This window comes from Suncus etruscus, chromosome 10 (assembly GCF_024139225.1).
Source record: "Suncus etruscus isolate mSunEtr1 chromosome 10, mSunEtr1.pri.cur, whole genome shotgun sequence".
Taxonomy (NCBI): domain Eukaryota; kingdom Metazoa; phylum Chordata; class Mammalia; order Eulipotyphla; family Soricidae; genus Suncus; species Suncus etruscus.
In genome coordinates this window covers 101000625-101023330 of record NC_064857.1, presented here as the reverse complement: position 1 = coordinate 101023330, position 22706 = coordinate 101000625, and the positions used below count along the sequence as shown (strand labels likewise).

The window sequence follows — 22706 nt, the reverse complement described above, 5'->3', positions numbered from 1 at the left end:
TTCCAGCAGTCACTGATGGTGTAGATCCTGAAAGACGATCCCTTCACAGTGATTGCCACTGGGGGCCCAGAAGCAACATGAGAAAAAGGGATACTCACCCACCTCCCCCCAGATCCTGGCCCTGTCTTCTCATGGGTGCTGGGAACAGAATCCCTGGCTTTGTCCATGAAAAACCACAGTCCATAAGGACATGGGCATCCGCTTGCTTTGAATGCAGCCAAGACAGATTCAGTACCCCAATATGGAACAAAAGTTAAAATAATAATATAATAAAATAATAAGAATGACATCTCTTAGATGCAGCTTCTGTGTGGATCTGAAAGGGAGCTGCTTCCCCCCCCCCCCCATGTTCTCCAGGCTTCAGTGTGGGGCACAACCTTTCTGGGGCCTAGGAGGATGAGATCCCTTCTAACCTTCTCTGATCCTTTTCACTGTTAACCTCTGAGGCTGGCGTCCCTGTGCCCGCTCATCTGGCTCTTCAAACAATCTTTTTAATGCCTATTAAAATGAAACCCAATAAAAATGCCAATATTAAGTGTTGAAATAATTGATGTAGCGGAGTGAGGCCCAGAGAGCACCTAGGCTGGCTCCTGATGCAATTTAGCGACACACCTGGGGGATGAATTTCACAACTGTAATTGCTACCATATAATTCTTCCCTAATGTTGTGCTTTAATTCCTATTTATTCCACGGGGCTTGTAAATGCATTAGGACTTGTCAACATATTATTTTACACTGTTTATGATCAGTAGAATTATGTCCTTCAGGGTTGTATTGTGTTAAAGCTCAAAATAAATGGCTTTAGGCCTCATTAAAAAAAAAAAAAAAGGCGAGAGAACATAGAAACTATTGGTTGCAGTGTTCAAGAGCCGAAGTCCAGGGTCAACTCAATCATTCTTGAAACTAGTTCTTACCTGTGAGGGCAGATAGATTCCCTCTCGCCAAGAGCACCAGTCCATGGTAGGACATTTGCCACAAAGAGTAGTGAGAGCAGTAAGGGCAGAGAAAGGGACCACTATGATAATGAGTTGGAAATGATCACTCCTGTTAAGAACTGGGTGCTGACAGGAGATAAAGTGATATGCATGATACCCTTTCAGTAATAATACTGTAAACTACAGTGGGAAAAATGGGGTAGGGGTCTGTCAGAAGCAGACAGGGTGAAGGCAGGGAGAGGACGGGAGGGAAACTGGGGACATCAGTGATAGGAAATGTGCACTGCTGAAGGGTGTTGAACATTGTATGATTGAAAATCATGAATAACTGTTATAACTGTGTACCTCATGGTGATTCAATTAAATAATTTATTTTTAAAATAAAAAATAAAAAGAGATTCCCTTGCCCAAATGAGTTCTCTGGGTAGGAAACCCTCCCAGCGGGTGAGAGAAGTGGCTGAATGGTGGGGGTAGTGACTTGGAGACAAGCGTGGGGCAGGATTGCTTTTCTTCATGCCAGATCTACTCCTTGTCTCTGAGTTTCTTCTGGATGTTTCTTGCTCACTGTTTTCTGGGCGCTGCCTCTTTTAATTCCGTGATCCTGCCATCTCAACCTATAAAGAGAAAGACCTGAAGCAAATACCTGTGTAGTATAAATGTAACCCCTTAGGGTTCCATGGCTGTTCCATGCCTTTTCTGCACAGGAACAGATTTCTGTGCATTGAAACATGAGACACAGTGCATGCATACACGTGTGTACTGGGGTACAGGGTCTGTGTTGATTTTGCTTTTTGCCTCAGAGCCTTCCTACCACCCTTCCACAGCATCAAGTTCAAGTTCCTGCTTAGCTGCTTTGGAGACACCGAAGGTTGGGAGGAAGCCTTGGCCCTTTTCCATGGTGGGGTGGAGTCCATCTTCCCAGTTCTGTCCTGGAAACTAGGTGCCCCTGCGGAGCATTTGCCTGTGTTGCTGCCTACTCTGCTCCCTCTCGACACTCGGTGCTGTGCTCTGGCCCTGCAGGCAGCGAGTATGATGAGGAGGAGGTGGATTTCGAAGAGTCGGACAGCGACGAGTCGTGGACCACGGAGAGCGCCATCAGCTCGGAAGCCATCCTCAGCTCCATGTGTATGAACGGAGGCGAGGAGAAGCCCTTCGCGTGCCCGGTTCCCGGGTGTAAGAAGAGATACAAGGTAAAGGGGCACCTTCCCCCCTTGAGAGGTTGACAAGGTGGGGTCCTCACAAAGCACACCCGGGCACTGGCTGTGACTGATTCCTGGCTGCATGGCGGGAGGGGGGAGCTTCTTTTTAGAAAACTATGCTGGGGGTGTCGTAGATTAAATACCTTGCAGGGCCACCATGTCATCAGGGCTCCTCAAATCCATGTCCCAATCATGGGTCCGTAAGAACAGCAAACGAGGCTCCTCTTTAGATGTATCTTAGGAGCCAGCCCATCAACGTCCCCCTCCCCAGAAGACTACTTTAAAGTTTGACATGCCACAGTCACCCACAGAGCAAAATGAGGGGCTTCAGCTTCCAGCAATGGAAGCCTTTGCCCAGCCTTTGAGGCTGAGCTATGAGAAAGTGGAGAGACTTGTTTTCACACTAAACTCAGTGTGACTGTCAAAGCCCTTCTAGCAAGAGGCCCAGGTCCTGGGCAGGGAGCCAGGCTCTGTGGGGACCAGGCACTGAGTAGAGGGGTGGGGCATCTGTTTCAATAAATAAAACACACATAAATAAATGAAACACCCACAGTGGGGGCTGGAGTGATGGCACAGTGTGCAGGGCGTTTGCCTTCCACGATGCTTGCCATATGGTCCCGAGCCTGTCAGGAGCATTTTCTGAGCAAGTACAGAGCCAGGAGTAACCCCTGAGCACTGCTGGGAGTGGCCCCAAAACAAACAAAAAAGATACCCAATGTTCAAGTGAGATCCAAAGGTGTGTTAAAAGAAACCAGGCAGCACATACACTAAAATTGGAATGACAGAGATGAGTATAGACTCCGCACAAGGATGACATCCAAATTCATGAAGCATTTCATATTTTTTTCAATTAAAGAATTTATTTATAAAAATAATAAAATAAACCATCCAAAAGAATAAAAAAGGTAAGAGGTGAAAAAAAAAAAAAGGAAGAAGTCTGCAGACATCTATATATAGCGGGTGAAGTGCTTGTCTTGCACATAACTGATCTGGATTTCCGGAACTCTGCTAGAATGATTTCTGAGCTCAGAGCCAGGAGAGAGCCCTGACTATCAATGCCCCAAAAGCAAAATAAATAAATGAAATGAAATCCACAGGTCAGAGAGAAAAAGGTTGGCACACTTGGTCATTTGGTTACATGTTAGTCACACCCCCCCAGCTCAACAGATAGGTTTACTGGTTTTTTTGGTTGGTTGGTTCCTGGCTCTGTGCTCAGAAATTACTCCCTGCAGGCTCTGGGGGCCATATGAAATGCCAAGGATTGAACCCAGGTCGGCTGCATGCAAGGCAAACTCCTTACCTGCTGTGCTATTGCTCCAGCCCGGCTTATTGTTTAAAGACTGGGAAACTGCAAAACATGAGCACTTCTCCTAAGTGTGCCTTCAGGCTTTCTGAGCACAAGCTGTGTTCTAGTCTTTTTTTATACCTGCTACAGACAGGAAACCATGGAGCAGGTAAGTGGTCCAAGATTTCGCCTTAGATCAGCCAGTGGTGTATTCCCAAGTGGATCATTCTGGAGCTGAGTCACCTTCAGTGTAGTGGGGAGCAATGAGGGGGGCACTCCCTGTTCCTTTCAAAAAGGAAATCTCCCAGCAGGCGCTGAGAGGGTTTTTCTGACAGTGGAGCAATAGGAAAAGTAAGTTGGGGCACTGCTGCCTAGATTCTCCCCTCGAGATCTCAGAAACTGCTGGCTTTTGTCTGTGTGAGGCAGCTGTGTGCTACAGAGCAGGTTTGTCCTTTGTTGTTTCAAGGTGATTCTGCCTGGCCAAGACCCCAAAGCTGGCCAGGGCCCCTCTGGGTGATATGGCTCCTGGGCTACACCCTTTCCTCTGGGCATGAAAGATTTTTCCTTCTCCCACCTCTGCTCTGGTTCTCTTCCTGCTCGCTCACTCGCTCTCACTTCTATTTTCTTGCCACTGTGACTTTTACTCTTGGTTTTTCTTTTTCTTGGACTTCCAGCACTTTATTCATGCAGCTAAGTCAAAGGTGGTGGTGTTTGCTTTACCCTTTTCTCTCCTAAAGCCCAAATTGGGGCAGCCTTGGCTGCAGCTGTCCTTTCAGTGCCACAGGAGCCCCTCATGGCAGAAGACAGACTTGATTCCCTCAAGCGAAGTTTGACTTGCCATTGGCGGAGTCATGAAATAAGAGATGAACATGCACAGCCTCAGTTCTCCTCAGCAGGGTTTGTGGGGATCTGGGTCAGGGCCCTGACACAGTGAAACTCTTATTCCCCTGCCACTGCGGGTGAGACTATCAACAGAGAAATAAGGTGACAGGCCTCGCAGAAAGAGCTTTACAGCAACAAGGGGCAGGTTAGAAGATGGACTCATTGTCGAGCAGCTGTGATATCTGTGTAGTCAGTCACACGAACTAGTTTTGACAGACCAAGTGAACAAGGACTTAGGAAAGCAACCCTTTAGGAACAGTGGGCACAAAGATGATCAATAAATTTACTCAAGGGCTGGTCCGAGGCAACTTCCCCTGTGATGGCAAATAAAGATTTCAGATTCCAGTTCCCGTTGTCTCATCCTCCAGGAAAAGACCCACAGATCCCACCATCTCTAACTCAACCCGACACTGCACTTGGGTCGCCTCAGGCCCAGAACAGGCAGAAATAATCTGGTGTTTTCTCAACTTCATGGACTCTGGACAGCTTGTGGGAACGAATCTGGGAGGGTAGCTGGTTTCAGGGGTGCAGGGAGTCAGGTGGAACCTGCTAGCCAGGCCCAGTCCTTCCCTGTCCCAGCAGCTTCTTCAGTTGGTGCCTCTGGGCTCTCTCATCAGTTGAGGCAAGAGGTTCTCTCCTTTTCTTCTCCTCCTCCCTTTCTTCCCTCCACCTCCCTCTTCCTCCCTCCTTCTCCCTTTCCTCCCTCTTCCTCTTCCCTCGTTCTTCCTCCTCCCTCCCTCCCTCCCCCTCCTCCTCCTTCTTCTCCCTCTTTCTCTCATCCTCTCTCTCCTCTCCTCTCCTCAGTTGAGGCAAGAGGCTCACACCCCAGGCTGGGTACCCAGGAAAATAGGGAAGCTCAGCCCCAGACCCTCTCACTCCCCAACCAGCACAGCACAGCATAGTGCTGCCTCCAGATTAGCACAGTTCTGACAGCCCAGCTCTGAAGGAGCTAAGGCAATGAGGAGGAAATGGCAGGGCCAACACCCCTCTGCAGGGCAGGTTCTCTTTACACTTGCCAACTGCTAATACTGCCTTTGCCTGCAGTGAATCAGGCATCTCTGACCTCCCCACAGGCAGAGGGGCCCAGAGACAGGACAAAGCTTTGGTCTTTGCGCCTGTTTGGTCAGGATTCCAAATACCCAGGTGGGCTACTGTTTTCTGAGGCCACTTCAACCTGCCTCTCCCACTCTCCTCCTCTCTAATCTCTCCTCCTTCTCCTTTCCAATCTCTTCTCCTCTCTTCACTCCAATCTGTCTCTTGTCCCTCTTTCTCTCCAATCTCTCCCCCTCCTCTCTCCTCTCTTAATCTATCTCCTCTCTTCTCCTTTTCTTTTTTCCTCTGTGACCCTCCCCAACCCCAGTCCCATTGGTCCCAGGGCCAACTTTCTGGCTAAATGACTCTCTGTGAATAATTAGAACTTAAAAAAAAATAACCCATATTCCCAGTACCATCCAGTGACAGATCCTAAGCACATCATAGGAATAGTTTTCCCAGGATGAGCATTACGTAGAAATTGGGAATTCTGAGTTTCTAACAGTAGGGGGCGCTGGAAGAGATGTTTTCCATTCATGCCACTCTTTCAGACTATAAGGAAATAAATAGTCCAGACTCATGTATTCATAGAAGATGAGAATCACCTCAAATATTAAGGATTTTTTCCCAAAATCTTCTGCATGTTCTAAGTTTCTATAATTATCTACTCTGAAAACAGACTGAGGGGAGAGGGGGGTCTGGCTTGACTCACTTTAGGATTCTAAGAGCTGCATAGCCAGTGGATTGGGGGTTACCAGCTGGGGCTGATGGCTGACTCCCGATGCTGCCAGCACCTTCACTTACAGCCCTAACATGCCTTCAGCCTTCACTCCAGGCAATGGCAACCTCTCCTTTATGAACTTCAGGCTCCCAAGAAACTGCTAGTTTTTGTCTTGTTTTTAACATTTTAGGCACCCTGGTTTACAAACCTGCTAATGCAGGGTTTCATGCATAAACCACTCCAACTCCACAACCTCCACCAGTGTCCTCTTCATCCACTGTCCTGGTCCACCAGGTCCACCCCCAGCGGTAAGCTTCCTAGAGAAGACCAGCTTTAGGCATTTTACTTATTCTGCCAATTCTTTATATTTGGCCAATTTCTTTATATTCTGCCTTTAAGAGATCATTCCGTGTCTGTCCCTCTCCTGGCTCACTTCACTCAGCATACTTTTAAGGTCTGTCTTGATGGATGGACATTCAAACATTTTAATACCATGTTACATGTAGGACTTCTTTGCAACTAGACCATAAATAACATCTTGGCATCCAGGAGTGAAATATTGAGAATAGCCTCGAACTTGTCTCTTGAATAACTCAGTTCCCTCAGGCAGCAGGTGGTAGTTAGTTCCTGATGGTACTGCAAAAGTGACTCAAAGGCAACCTCACTCCACTCCCCCCGCCATCTCTGCCTACCCACTACTTCCCTCGTTCTATGCCCCCATTTTCCTTCACATGCAGCCCCTGCAGGAGGCCTGTTTAAGTCAGTTTCTGATGTCTTAATGTCCCAATTCTTGCCAACTTTTAAGACTTTTCAAAGATCACTAGGTTTGTGCCAGTTAGTAAATACCAGGTACTTTTAGTTTCAACACTTTCATTATAGAATTCTGGAGGGAAATATGGGCACTGGAATGAGATTTCCTTTAGAGTTCATTGCAGTTTGATATGAGATTGGGCACATTCCTTCACAAGAAACAGAACTAAAGAAAGCAGTAGACATCGAAAACTCCTTGAGCAGTGGATAAATCTGTGTGACGTTGCTTTCCCACGCAAGAGTTCATTTTCCTTTGCTCTTTTTAAAGACCAGAGGATTGAAGCTTTTCATTTAATGTAACCTAGAATATTTGAAATATTTCAAATTCCATGATCATTTCAGGTTCTGCAATAAGTCCATGTTTTCAAACTCTTCACACCTTAAAAAGTGAAAAGTTCCGGGGCCGGAGAGATAGTGAAGCGGTAGGGCGTTTGCCTTAAGATGCTGAAGGACGGTGGTTCGAATCCCGGCACCCCATATGGTCCCCCGAGCCTGCCAGGAGCGATTTCTGAGCGTTGAGCCAGTAGTAACCCCTGAGCCCTGGTGGGTGTGATCTCCGCCCCGCCCCTCCCCCAAAAGTGGAAGTTCCCAGAGCTTATTTGTGAATGAACACAAGGGAAGTCTTGATCTGCTTAGGGTAATGTTTATGATGAGGGTGTCCCCCCGATACTTGGGAACATCTTAATTTACTGGAATGGAGAGAGAGTGATGATGAATAGGGTTGGAGTGTCTGGCCACTCTTAAAAATGCAATCTTTCCAAATATACCACTGGCATCCTGGCTTTTCCAAAACAAGGAAACTGACATACACAGTGGGTTTCTGTTTCACAGCCAGAACTGAAGTCTAAGGGACCAACCAGCCTACAGATATTCCAATGGGAGCAGACCCATTCCATCACCTGTTGCAGCCTCTTCAATCTTATGCCTGTCCTCCTCCCAGGGAACCCCACATCTTTCACTAGGCTCCTGCAGGACTGGCCTCTTGTGGCTTTAACCACTTCTGGTTTCCATCTTTCCCTCACCTAATTAGCAACAAGTCTGTTGCAGAATGCTTTCTGACATGCCCAAATATTTTTATTTCTTTGCGGTATAATTTCTGACAAGGTAGATAGGGATAGCTGGCAACCATATTGTCCCTCGTTCTCTAATTCCTTGGTTTGAGGCTCTGTGGGATGCCAGGATCCCACATGCTTCTGCAGAAACATGCCACTCAAACAAGGGCTGGTCTCTTTAGGCAGGTGCCAGGCCTTGGCAGATAGGGGTATCTGTCCATCCAAGTCTTTTCATGGGTGTGATTCTTCTCATTGACTCCCTCATGCCCCATCACAAGCTCTTCTCCCCTAACTTCTTGAATGATGAGGGCAGTGCTTCCTACTGAAAGAAAAAAGGGCAAGAGCCCAAGATGTAGAAAGCTGAGCCAGATATTCAGGAAAGAGATTATTTGTCCACATGCTTCTTTCACTCACTGGACAAACTTCAGATCCCAAAGAGACGCTTGCTCACCACTGAGTGGACACCCTTGAGTTCAGTTCATCTAGGAGTGCGTCTTCTACAGGGCTCCTTTGAAGTGTTCAAGTACAAGGGAATTGTAAAAGTCATTAAATTTACTTACTGGCAACTCTCAAGCACTGAAATAGTGAGATCTCTTTTAAGAAATTCATTCACTCATGAACATTTATAAGGACTTAGGTGTCAGACATCGAACGAGGCTTATGAAGCCAAAACATTCCCATCCTGTGTCCTGGGAGCTCAGTTGGGCCACATTGTGAAGAATGTAGAGGACTTGGAAGGATCCTTGTAGGGCCTGGGATTTAGCTCAGTGGGGACTATGCGTAGATAGCACTTTAGGAAACTGCCCATTCTAATGATGTGCTCAACGACTTCCTGCTGTAAGCCAGCCCTTCTTCCCCTTTCCCTGACTCCTGGATCTGACAATATTGACTTGGAGATTAAGTACCAGGCTCAAGTAGCACTTGTTATTCACCCCACCCATTACTCAAGGAGCCTGTTTTCTTGGTGGTAAACAGTAGCAACTGATTAAAATTCTTCAGAAATTCTAGACATGCCATCACAGAATATTCTCATGAGCTAGCAAAACAATGTATAGAAACTCACAAAGCAGGCCAGAGCATTACTACAGCAGGTAACGTGTTTGCCTTGTGATATGGCCCCTGAGTCCTGACAAGGAGTGATTCCTGCATGCAGAGTCAGTATTAAGTACTGAGCATCAATGGTGTGACATCCCCCCCCCACACACACACACCCAAAAACAAAAGCCACAAAACCCAGGGACCAGAGTATAGAATAGCAGGTAGTGTTTGCTTTGCGTGCAGCAGACCTGGATTCAATCCCTAGCATCATATGGTCCCTTGAGTCTACCAGGAGTGATTTCTGAGCATAAAGCCAGTAAGTAACCCAAGTGCCACTTGGTGTGGCCCAAAAACCCAAAAATGAAAAAAGAAAACTGTGGTCCAGAAAGCATTCTGGCACTCCCTATCTGCATCACTTAGAATGTGGAGGCCAGTTTGAAATTTGGAGTTCTGTTGCTGTGGGCCTCAGACTCACAAATGCTTTCACCCTCTGCCAGGGCAGCTTCAGACAAGTGGCTCCCACAGAAAGAGAGACATCAAAGACATGAGCTCACTTAAGAGAGCATAGACAAAGCTTTAGGCAAGGCTGAAACAAGCCAGTTGTCAAGAAGCAGTGAAGAGCTGAGTTTCTTCATCAGAAACATGCGGTCTTGTCACCACTGCCCCAATGTGCTTTGTTTAGAAAAATATTCGCTGGCCATCTCGAGATTATTTATGGATTATTGACACACCTCAGAGCTGGGGGTAAAAGACTGAAAGGAAACAAAGCGCCCAAAGCAGGAAGGAACTGAATGCCACCTGTCGGCCATTCTTAACTACCTATTTTACAGGCAACCAAAGTCAGGTCTTTCAGTTTTAGAACATTGAGCCTAATTTGCAATGTCCTTGAGTGAGCCTTATGCAGTGCTCAGCCCATGACGACCCGGTCTGGAGTCTCCACAAAGCCTTTTTAGTAAAGAGCCGCTGCAGAGCTCACCTGCACTGGGGCTGCCCCTGCCTGCCAGGCATAGCGTTATGTGAGTCCATCTAATGGGTATGATTTGTCTTCTTCACAGAATGTGAATGGCATCAAGTACCACGCTAAGAATGGTCACAGAACACAGATTCGTGTCCGCAAACCATTCAAATGTCGGTGTGGGAAGAGTTACAAGACAGCTCAGGGCCTGCGGCACCACACAATCAATTTCCATCCCCCGGTGTCGGCTGAGATTATCAGGAAGATGCAGCAATAACATGCTGGTCATAACTGTGCCCAGAAATCCTCACCAGCAGTTGCTGATTTTGAAAACAGCCACCTTTTTTTCAGGGGAAGCATTCAGCAACCCTTTAAAGAATTAAATGCATGCTTTAAATTTTTTCTGTAATTTTGGAATGATGTATCTTTGTAGAGTTAATGATTTTGTACATTTGCACATGTCACCATCATCCCCATTTTCATTACTTTGATATAAGGTGCTAAACAAACAAACAAAGCTCTAGGTTCTTCAGCACATTTCCCCCCAAACAAAATAAAAGTGAGGGCATGTTGCATATTGTTTAGTTGTATTGCATTGATCTCAACTTGGGGGAGGGAGGGAGGCGGGGCTGGCACTGACATTTTCCTTCCTAAGATTGTAATGTGATTGAAGTATTCAACACATCAACTCACTATGTTCAAAACCAAAATAATACCTTCATTATCAAACTGGTTACCATGCCTTACATAATGGAGTTAGTATTTGTGAGTAGAAAGACTTTAGGTAATGGAAATATAAATAAGAATGTTTAACATAATATGCTAAAAGTATTTTCATATTTAAATAACATACATAAAAGGTGTGCTTTCTGTGTTTTATATTATCTTGCAGCGAATCTTTTTGCCCTTTAAGAAAAACCTGAAAATCTTGCCATTTGACTTACCGATTGTTTTTAGTGTTAAAAGTGGCATTTTTGTACGGAATAGTTTGTTCAGTTCGCTCTATTCATACGTTCATCGAGTGCCTGCTGGGTGCAAGGGATTCAATTTCTGCCTACTGATATTTGTGGACCAAGATAACAGTTTAATGAAGTACTTTTCCCTGAAATCTGTTCAGAAACACTTTGAAATATTTAAGTGCAAATTTGTATGTGTGAACTTGAGTTCTCTTCATCTTCAGGTGAAGCTTTAAAGCACTTTGTAGTTCTCTATTGCCAACAGATTTAATATTTTGTGTGTTGCCAATTCTTGCAACCACTGCCCTAAAACCCTATGCGGTTGCAAATCAGAAGTGAAATTTTACCTGGGAACATTTTTGTTAAGACCCCTGTTGCCTCTCTCATGCTCATTGTGTTTTTAGACTTTTTAAAAGGCACTTTCACCACATTAGCGATGTCTGTATTCCCGCTGGAATGTCTGTTTAGCTTTATAAAACATTTTGCTGAAATAAGAAATTGAGCCTTATTGACAATTAAGTGCTTCTTGCAGTCGGTGGTCAAAGAGTGACTGATAGATGAGATGACCTGAGAGTAACCACGCCTGGACCATTCCTGGAGTTTTCTCACTGATACCATCATGCCTTGAGTGTTCTTTTCTCCCAAGTGCTATTTCTTAAACATGAGTTTACCAATTGCCGAATTATGCAATAAAAATTACTTTGAGATGACTAACTGCCCACAAAACTGGTGAAAGCCAATGTGAATTACTTATAAAATCCTTTCTTTCCATGTTCCCATTTTCCAAATGTCTCCCAGCTGGGAAGCACGTGTCCCTCCCTCAGATTTTCAACATTTTCCAAGAATGAAAATTCTGTTAGCCAAATGGGTGGCTTGTATATTCTTAAGTTGTGAATCCCTCATAATGAGAGATTACCAAGTATTTATTATAGACACTGCCCTCAAAAAATTTTCCTCAGATCTGGGAAGAATCGTCTTGGTCCTGAGTACACAGTGTTAAATGTTTCAAAGGGAGATCCAGACACGAGAAGTAACTAGTCGGTGCATAAGAAGGCCCCACTTGGCTATTTCATATCTACCTACAATTGACCAAAAATTCCTTAGGCCAGCAATTATTATTTAGCTTTGCTCTTTCTAGTGCAAGAAACTGCAGGCTGGATCAGTAGTTCAACAGCTAAACAAACAGTCATAAAATAGTCATGTGCATGTTCTATTTCTTTAAACTATAAAACAAATTCCAATTTCTATTGACTTATCCATTGTGACAGTATTAATAACTAAACAGGTAAGGATGGGAATATTTTGTTATACTGTGTATAGTGAATGTAATGTACTGTGTCTGTGAAAACTGTGCTTTAAATTATATTTTCATATGTTTTGTTGGGGACAGAGCACGTTAAGTCGGAAAGCCACAGAGGTTTGTTTTAAAACTGAAGACAAATTAATGAATCAAAATTCCTGTCAAGAAAAGCTGCTTACACATGTAAATGAAATCCCATTTTAAAATAAACTGCCTCTGACCCAAAATAAACTTGGCTCTTTATTTTGATGAGTGTCTGTTAAGACCAGTATCATGTACACACAGAAAGGACTGTCTCCACATTTGGTGTCTCCCTCCTACTATATGGTAGATTCCCTCCAGGCCACCCCCAAGAATTCAGTTATTCCTGGATGTTTTACTTGGATTGTTTGGCTTACCTATCAATGACAAACTCTATGTATAGGTCCAAAAATTCCTCTATAGATTTTAGGGATGGAGAAGATAACTCACAGGTTGAGAATTTAGTGTCATTCCCAGCATCTTCTCTGCTCCCATCCTGACTACCAGAAGTGACCCCAAGCAGAGAGACAGGAGTATTGCCCTAAAAAACACTCAAACCCCCACAAACAGTTAAGCGTTAGAGTAGTAAGATGAACAATCTCATTTCACTGGTAATGTGGTACTTTATAAAGGTTGAAGGGTACATAGGTTAGTGTGGCCCATAATTAATAATGGACATAATCTACCCCAAAGCTAAAACTTTGAGTCTCATTTTTTGTTTTAGTGGTTTGGGGCCACACTCCATTATTTGCAGGGATCACTCTTGGAGGACCATTTGAGATATCAGAGATAGAACCAGGGTCAACCCTGTGCAAGAAGAGTACCTTAACCAAAATCCCTAACATATGAAAGAGTCGTCAATTTTATAGCCTTCGAGTCTGCCGTGTTCAATATATGCTGTCAGAGATACGCCTAATACGGTTTGACCTTAGATTCAAAGTTCTTCAAAGGTTAACAACACACAAATTCTATTCCTAGAAACAAATGCAAGTCTTGTGATGTGCATATAGTTCCTATATAGAACCCAAAATGCTACCATTACAAATGTTAGGGGACCATCTGGGACAGCTGGTTTACTTAAGACAAATTTATAAATATTTGATAACTACAAAGGCAGCCCCCCAAAAATATCAACACCTTTCATATTCTAAGGAAGAGAAATTCAATTCAGAAATGATAAAGGCCAAGAACAACAACAAAAAGATACCCAAAACTCAAGATACTACACAATGAAAAACCTGAGTCATGAAATTAGACAACTCCAGAACTGTGTCCTCTGTAATGTTGAGAGCAGTATATAGCAGAGCTAGAACACACACATTACTTCATTTGAGTTTATGCATTAAATGTTTAATCACTTATGAAAAATGTCATCAGCAAAATGTGATATAGATACATCTTGTGTGATTTTATGACAGATGTAAAGCAATAGTACTAACATATCTTGTTCCATTTTCTCCTTTAGCTATGATTTCAAGATGCCTTAAAAATAATCATTCACATTATTCTACATATTTTTGTCATAATATCTGCAAAATAAGCCTTCTATTCCTAAAGCAAACATTTTAGATATGATGATAGTTGCTACACTGCAAGGAAAGAATCTTATTCCCCATTTCCAAAGGTTAAAAGAGCATTGATTGCATGGGCTAAGTTATAGAAACTTCTATATTCAAAGAATTACTTTTCAAATCTGTTAGGATACATTCCTTTTATTACAGAATTTTAGTAGTCACACTCAATGAAAAAGGCAAACAGAAAGTTGCAGAAATTCTGCTAATAACATACTCTTTTTTCAGTGTGCCACATCAAAATAATCCGTTTCCTTTAGTCATATCATCTTGCAAATTAAGGAATAAATAAAGATACAAACACACAAAAAGCTTCTTTCCTTAAAGGAGTTAAGTTTAACAGAAGTTAAATTATATTTACTAATAAGACAAAGATTTACTCTGACCCTAGTATCACCAAACTCAAACTAGCTCTTGGTCAGAAAAGTACAAGAAAGTTCAGGAAAGCAACACCCTGGTCTCCTTGCTTGTCTACTTAAGGTGTTCTCATTACCTGCAAAACTCTCAGCTCAAAAAAACTAGTCAAAATTTAGAACATTCTGATCAAAATGGGTCTGCACATGCCTCTCAAATCCCTGCTGGTCATAGTCAGGAGGAAATTGCTCGCTGCACATCGGACACACCTTCCAGTGGCTCTCAACATGTTCTTCAAACTTGCTCTGATCATAGTTGGGAGGGAACATCAATTCACAGAGGGGACACTTCTTGTGATCGAAGCTTGAAGAGATAGGAAAATGGGAATATCACAGTCTGTCCATTAAACTTTAAAGTGAGCTAATTTTCAGGATAGGACAAGTTTATAATCATCACCCTAAATGCATCTTCATAGTAAGAAGCTGGCCTTGAAAGCCCTCACAGTCCTTCCACAAGCAATTGTGTCAGAACATTTAGAAAGAGGTTGGATTTTTTTTTTTTCATTAAAACTCAGAATTGCTAATGAACTAAGGCTTAGGGACAAGAACTGTTCAATTGGAACAGAAAGTACCTCCAGTGACACTACAAAGATGACAAACATTTAGCGCCCAAAACGGGTTCAGTAGCACTGGCTCACAAGGACTGTGTAATACTTGACATACAAGAATCACCTGGAGGGTTTGTTAAAACACCTGTTGCTAGGCCCCACTAGAGTTCAGAGGGTTGAAGGGTGAACCCTGATAATTTGCATTTCCAACAAGTTTTCAGGAAACTAGTCTACAGTATCCAATTCTAGAATAAAGAAAAATTACCTGGAATCAAAGCAAAAGCCTGTTCCATGACCACGTAAATGCTGATCCGGAGGGTCAAGAGCAACGGGCACACTCTCATTTTCCTAGGTAAATAAAAAATGTGATAACGTTTGAGAAAAGTAAAACAAAGAAACCCAAAACGTTTTAATTCATACACACACAAAGGAATTAAGGTTTTTCACAAATTAGGCTACTTCTTATATGAAAACACAAATTCAAAAGATTATTTGTACCCTATGCTCTAGAGCACCATTGTCCAGAACTGCCAAAACCTGAGTCAACCTTGGTACCCACTGACAAATGTCTTTACAAAGAAAGCAGCTGGTGTAACCGACATGCTCAGTGGAATACTACAAAAATAAAAGAAGCTTTGCTCTTTGTAATGTGATGTGATCATACTAAATGAAATAAAAAAGAAGTGAATGACAATAACTGGTTTTACTCATATGTGGCATATAACTAAAAGAATTGGGAAGCACAAAACTAACTCCTGTGCTTTTGAGAACGAGGACACAAGCAGGAACTGGGTGAGGAGAGGATAAAGGGAATTAGGGTAATGGGATGGCACTGGGGAGGGAGGGAGGGAGAGAGAGAGAGAGAGAGAGAGAGAGAGAGAGAGAGAGAGAGAGAGAGAGAGAGAGAGAGAGAGAGAGAGAGAGAGAGAGAGAGGAGGGAGAGAGGAGGGAGAGGAGAGAGAGAGAAGAGAGAGAGGGGGAGAGAGAGAGAGAGTTAACTCCTATGAATTAGGGTAATGGGATGGCACTGGGGAGGGGTGTGTGTGTGTGTGTGTGTGTGTGGTAACTCCTATTTATCGTTTAATTTTTACATAAACCAAGAATTTTAAGTATTTCACAACAAACTTAAGTCTTACATTCTTGATTTACAAAGCTGTATTCGCTGGCCTAAAATATACTAGACCTGACTAGGTATGAGTGAGAGAGATCAACAAGCTTTTGTGAATTTATGTTAAGTAGCCTCACTAGCATGGAAGTGCTAAGGATGACGGGAAGTTGTTTCATGGATAAACAATTGCAGTTTTGCAATGTGAGCAGTTCTGCTGAAGCACAGTGATGTGAACTACAGAACTTTACAGAACTATACACGTAAAATGATTCTTGGTGGTATTCCGGGACCATGTGTGATGCCAAGGTTTTAAACTAGAGTGGGCAAGATGTGAGACAAGTAACTTTTCCTCTGTACTATATCTATCACTGGCGGAAAACAATTTGGGGGGACACTTGTGGGGTGCTGGAGATGTAACTTGGGATTCATGCATGCAACGCATGAGGTTTCATGCTGAGCCAAATCCCCAGTCCATAAAATACTAAAATTTATTATGTATTCTATAATTTAAATATGCAATCATGACAAACAATATACATTCAGAAACCAATAAATCTATCATGAATTACAGGAAGCAGAAAATGAAACTATACATAAACAGCATTTCCAAAACTATACAGTAATTTACTTTTGTAAATTCAATTATTAATTGAAACACTGAAATAGTCAGTAATTTAGTAAATCTCAAGGATCCAAAAGTCCACAACTCAACAAAACTTTTAATAAACTTAAAACTACTTGCTAAAATCAAAAGCAACATTTGACTTCATCTCTCCCAGTAGCGCTCAGGGGTTACTCCTGGCTCTACACTTGGGGGAACATATGTGATGCCGGGATTCGAACCACCATCCTCCTGCATGCAAGGCAAATGCCTTACACCTCCATGCTATCTCTCCGGCCCCAAACGCAACATTTTTTTATTTGCATCTCCCTGATAATTAGTGATATGGAGAACTTCTTTTAAAATATAGTAATATCTTTATTTAAGCGCCATGATTATAAACATGTTTGTAATTGGGTTTCAGTCATCAAAAAAATACCCTTCAGTGCAACAGTCCCATCATCAATGCCCACCCCCCAACCCTCCTCCCCAAATCCCTGCCTGTATTCATGACAGGCATTCTACTTCTCTCAGTCATTAACATGATAGTTGCTAGTGTAATTTTTTCTCTAACTGCACTCACCACACTATTTATGGTAAGCTACATCTCGTGGACAGCTTCCAGCCCTCATGTCTATTGTTTCCGGGTATTTTTACAATAATGTCTTTTATTTTTCTTAAAATCCATAGATGAGTGAGACTATTCTGTGTCTATCTCTCTCCCTCTGACTTATTTCACTCAGCATAATAGTTTCCATGTTCATTCATGTATAGGAAAAATTCATGACTTCATCTCTCCTGACAGCTACATAGTATTCCACTGTGTATATGTACCAGTTTCTTTAGCCATTCATCTGTTGAAGGGTATCTGGTTTGTTTCCAGATTCTGACTAGTGGGAATAGTGCTGCAATAAATATAGGTGTAAAGAAGGCATATTTGTATTGTTTTTATGTTCCTAGGGTATCAAAAAGCAATTCCATTCACATTAGTGCCACACTAACTCAAATACCTTGGAGTCAACTTAACTAAAGAGGTGAAGGACCTATACAAAAATAATACAAAACACTGCTTCAAGAAATTGAAGAGGACACAAGAAAATGGAGACACATACCCCTGCTCATGGATTGGGAGGATTAACATCATTAAAATGGCAATACTCCCCAGAGCTTTGTAAGATTTAATGTAATTCCCCTAAGGGTATCCATGACATTCTTCAAATAAGTAGATCAAACACTCCAGAAATTAATTTGGAACAATAAACACCCACAAATAGTTAAAGCAACCCTTAGGGAAAAAAATATGGGAGGCATCACTTTCCCCAACTTTAAACTGTATTACAAAGTAATAGTCATTAAAACAGCATGGTATTGGAATAAATATAGACCCTCAGATCAGTGGAATAGACTTGAGTATTCACAGAATGTTCCCCAGACATACAATCAATCAATCTTTGATAAAGGGGCAAGGAAAGCCACTTCAACAAGTGGTGTTGAGACAACTGATCGGCCACATGCAAAAAAGTGGGCTCAGGCCTCCATCTAATGCCGGCATAAAGGTCAAATCCAAATAGATTAAAGACCTTGCTATCAGAACTGAAAGCATAAGGTATGTAGAACAAAATGTAGATAAAACTTCATGATATTGAGATTAACGGCATCTTCAAGGAGGAAACAACTCTCTCCAAGCAAGTGGAAGCGGAGATAAACAGATGGGACTATATTAAGCTGAGAAGCTTCTGCACCTCAAAGGAAACAGTGACGAGGATACAAAGGCCACCCACAGAATGGGAGACTATTCACCCAAAGCCCATCAGATAAGGAGCTAATATCTAAGATATTCAAAGTACTGACAGAACTTAACATGAAAAATACATCTAACCCCATTACAAAATAGGGAGAACAAATGAACAGACACTTCCTCAAAGAAGAAATACAAATGGCCAAAAGACATGAAAAAATGTTCCACATCATTAATCATCAGGGAGTTGCAAATCAAAACAACAATGGGGGGAGGGCCAGAACAGTGGCGCAAGTGGTAGAGCATTTGCCTGCACGCACTAACCTAGGACGGACCACGGTTTGATCCCCCGGCATCCCTTATGGTCCCCCAAGCCAGGAGCGGTTTCTGAGCACATAGCCAGGACTAACCCCTAGTGTCACTGGGTGTGACCAAAAGAAATAATGAGGTACCATCTCAAGCTACAGCAGGGGCCTCAAACTCGCAGACCACGGGCCGTTTGCGGCCCTCAGTACAACTTTTTGTGGCCTGAGGCCAGCTTTCAAATATCGCAGTATTTGCAATTATTCGCTTACCAAATAATCGCAATAAAAATCGCATTAGTAAGAAAAAAAAACACATTAAATATTCACATACCCCGAGCAGTTCTGTTCGGGGTATGCAAATGTTTAATGCGATTTTTTTTTTGCAATTTTTTTTCTTACTGATGCGATTTTTTATTGCAAATATTCAGTAAGCAAAAGCCTTACCCCAACTTTGACTCCTGCGGCCCCCAGGTAAATTGAGTTTGAGACCCCTGCGCTACAGAGACCGGCACACATCTCAAAGAATAAGAACAATCAGTGCTGGCGGGAATATTGGGAGAAATGAACTCTCAATTCACTGCAGGTGGGAATGCTGTCTAGTCCAGCCTTTGTGGAAAACAATATGGAGATTCATCAAAAAACTGGAAATTGAGCTCTATATGATCCAAAAGCAACATTTAAACTTTTATATAAATAGTTAGAAAATAGGGGCTGGAGCGATAGTACAGCATGTAGGGAGGGCACTGGTTTTGCAGGCAGTCAGCCTGAGTTCAACCCCTGGCAACCCATATGGTCCCCCCCAGCCTGGCAGGAGTGATACCTGAGCACAGAGCCAGGACTAACCCCTGATCACTATTGTGCATGGTCCAAATATAAAATAAATATAGTAGAAAATATTTATCCTTATCTTTCAAAATGTTGTACCACATAATTATCAGTCAACTGTTTTTATAGGATACTTAAGTTCTACCATTCATTTCTCATAAAACATGTCAACTGAAGAATGTAATTGAACTATATCAAGGTAATTAAATCAGAACGCAAATCATTTTCCAAGATCTACATTGCTTTTCAAATATTCTTTTCTCCACTTCAAAAATTATCTCAAAATAGATAAAAGACATAAAAGAGCTAGAATAATTAAAGTCCTAGAAGAAATCATAGGTGAATCCTGTTAACCTTCCTTAGAGAACTATTTCTGGGGGTGAAGGGCAAAATCCAAATATGATTAAATTTCAGTTACAGTTAATCTGGGTTGCAAATGATACTTTATCCAAGGACAATCACAGAAGGACATGAAATACTCCTATAATTATCTTGAGAAGAGACACAAATCAACTTAACAAATGGCCAAAGGAAGCCAGAGATGGAACTTAGCAGTATAGTTCTTGAGTTTTACATGTGCAAGGCCCTGGGCTAAAACCTTAACACCACGAAAAAAAATTTAAAAATTTTAATTGGAGTTCCAAGGGCTGGAAAGCAAACCTGGAACATGGGAGGGAGGCTCTAGGGCCAATTCCTGGCACTGACCCCAAATGTAACCCTGGCAGCCCCTAACAGTGGCTGGGCCGGGGCAGTAATGGACAGAATTATTACCCAGGAATCGCCCTGTGCCCCAACCACACTCCCTGACCACTACTTGGGAAATAAAATAGCCAAATGATTTGAATACAGATACTCCTCGCTTAACGATCAAGTTCCGCTTCAAAGACTTGATCGTTAAGCGAATTGGTCGATGAGTGAGGAATTGCATGTACTGTATACAGTAGTACAGTATATGCATAGTACTTGACAACACAGTATTCTGAATAAATAACAAGAAAGATCAAATTGAAAACTTGCACTTGTTTTAATTTGCATAGTTTGTGTAATTTACACACAGTACTGCAATGTATTACAGAACATAAAATTAGTAAAGTATATTAAAGCACCAAAAACCATAGTACTGTAGAGTATACAAGATGGAAAAAGGATATTTAAAATAAAATAAAACAATGGTGAAGAGATGGTCATAAGTGCGAGCGGTCACTAAACTGGTAGTCGTTAAGTGAGGAGTATCTGTTTCTTTTCATGAAAGATAAATGGATGACAAACAGTTTGCAAGTTCACAGTAAAGAATTCATGTTGAAAAACTGCAAACCAAACTGCAAACCAATCACAAAGAATTGAATATGTAAGCCTCAATCTTTTAGAAATTTAAAAGAAAATGAGGGAAATATAACCCAGTTTATGTAGAATGCAAACGCTGAACAAATGCATGAAAACAAGTGGAAAGGAAGATGAGGTAAAGGAAGAAAAATTAATACAACCTGAAAGAAATCTTTTTTTTATTCCATTTTGAAAATTTGAGGAATAGAGAATCTTCATTCCTTACCCGCTTTTTAAAAAAGGAAAAAAGGTTACAAAAAAAGGCTCTCATTTCCATAGACGCCAAATCAAACACAAGTGGCTTGGATCCTGCCTTCTTACCAGGAAGAATGAAGTGAAAAAGGCTCTTCAGAAAAACCCCCAACTCAGGAAAGCAGCCAGATGTGGGATCTCCATGCAGTGAGAGAAGGACAGCAGCTCGAGAAATTCAGATCAGTGCCAATTGAATTTGGGAATGCAACCTGCTTCTCAATAAATCTATAAGACCCACTTAAGAAACTACATTGGGGGCAGCTGCTAAGCTCCAAAGATTGTACATTAAAAAAATCAATGTGAGGGCCCGGAGAGATAGCACAGCGGCGTTTGCCTTGCAAGCAGCCTATCCAGGACCTAAGGTGGTTGGTTCGAATCCCGGTGTCCCATATGGTCCCCCGTGCCTGCCAGGAGCTATTTCTGAGCAGACAGCCAGGAGTAACCCCTGAGCACTGCCGGGTGTGACCCAAAAACCAAAAAAAAAAAAAAAAAAAATCAATGTGAAACATGAAATGAAGGTGTCACAATCTAATGCCAAGGCTTATTTAATAAGTCATACAGAGGTCACAGCCACTCACAGCCATTAATAATTGTGCTTATGAAAGAAAAACAGTAAGATTTTCTTATATAATTATTTTCTATATACGCTGTCATGATATGATTATGTTTTGAAATAAAGCATATTGAGACATAAAAGGTGGCCTTGACTGAGAGACTCTGACAATGTCACTTGCTAAGTCTATTTGACAGGTGTCTTAAGAACACAGCTCACAACAGAGAGAAGCTGGTGGGGTGCAGTTTGGCCATGCCCTGGCTTACCAGCTAGACAACTAGGGTACATCTCTGCTATTCTAAAACAGTAGCAGCTGAAACCTGAAAGGACTACTATAAAGACCAAACACGGTGGGGCCGGTGAGGTGGCGCTAGAGGTAAGATGTCTGCCTTGCAAGCGCTAGCCAAGGAAGGACTGTGACTGCAGTTCGATCCCCCGGCGTCCCATATGGTCCCCCCAAGCCAGGGGCAATTTCTGAGCACTTAGCCAGGAGTAACCCCTGAGCATCAAACGGGTGTGGCCCGAAAAAAAAAAAAAAGACCAAACACGTAGACACAATTAAAGAACTAGACATCAGTTGGCATATAGCTACAGAAATCTTTGCCAATGACTAACATCATAATTATGTGTTGGCATTACTGCTCCCACAGTTATAAGGTAAAGGAGTTACAAAAGATTTGAGACCTGACATTTGACCACTGTTTCTGAGGAGGGGCAGAAATGAAGAACAGGAGAGTGAAGTAGACTGCAAGAGTCGGCAGCTTCAACACTAACTCAAAGGCACAGGTCCTCTGATGGCTAATCACGAGGGCAGAAAACCAGAGAAAAAGAACAAGTCAGCCCAAATCTGCCCTCTCTGTTTTAATATTACATACTAAGTATTTCCTCTCCCTATAATTTTTGTATTTAGAATGACAAGAATTTTTTTAAAGACAAGGTCTGAATGTACATAAAAATTAGTTTATCTAATGTGAAAACTCTCTGGTTGCAAAATAGCCATCATCCAAGCTGTGCCCACTAAGAGCCTTCCATCTCATTATCAAGCCTAAGCATGTCAGCAGACAAGCACACAGACTAGAAAGCTGCTGCTCGTAGGTCTGCAGGAGGGCAAAGCACAGAGATCAGAAAGAACATTCTGCTAATTAAACTGAAGCAGGGGACTAGGAAAGAGAATGGTTTGCCACATGTAACATCTATGCCCAGAACAATCAGATTAAATATGCAAAATGTGAAGTAGAGGTGTGAAAACGCAGTAAGATGGTCCTCTATACCTTAAATAGGT

At 42.3% G+C, this 22706-nt stretch overlaps 2 protein-coding genes and 1 non-coding gene across 3 annotated transcripts in view; 2 read left to right on the top strand and 1 right to left on the bottom strand.

The window, feature by feature from the left end:
- The window catches only part of JAZF1 (JAZF zinc finger 1), a 354408-nt gene extending 343923 nt beyond the window's left edge, over positions 1-10485 (top strand). The window contains exons 4-5 of the mRNA XM_049782007.1: positions 1957-2126; positions 10011-10485. Of these exons, the coding sequence (XP_049637964.1) occupies positions 1957-2126; positions 10011-10187 (347 nt within the window). The 3' untranslated portion in view covers positions 10188-10485. The remainder of the gene's footprint in view (positions 1-1956; positions 2127-10010) is intronic.
- LOC126021780 (U6 spliceosomal RNA) lies at positions 2874-2980 on the top strand. The gene has a single exon (XR_007500247.1). It is a non-coding gene; the product is annotated as a U6 spliceosomal RNA (small nuclear RNA).
- A 3030-nt stretch (positions 10486-13515) lies between the features above and the next one.
- Positions 13516-22706, bottom strand: part of TAX1BP1 (Tax1 binding protein 1) — a 56203-nt gene continuing 47012 nt past the window's right edge. The window contains exons 15-16 of the mRNA XM_049782012.1: positions 14985-15067; positions 13516-14475 (exon numbers count right to left, since the gene is read on the bottom strand). Of these exons, the coding sequence (XP_049637969.1) occupies positions 14277-14475; positions 14985-15067 (282 nt within the window). The 3' untranslated portion in view covers positions 13516-14276. The remainder of the gene's footprint in view (positions 14476-14984; positions 15068-22706) is intronic.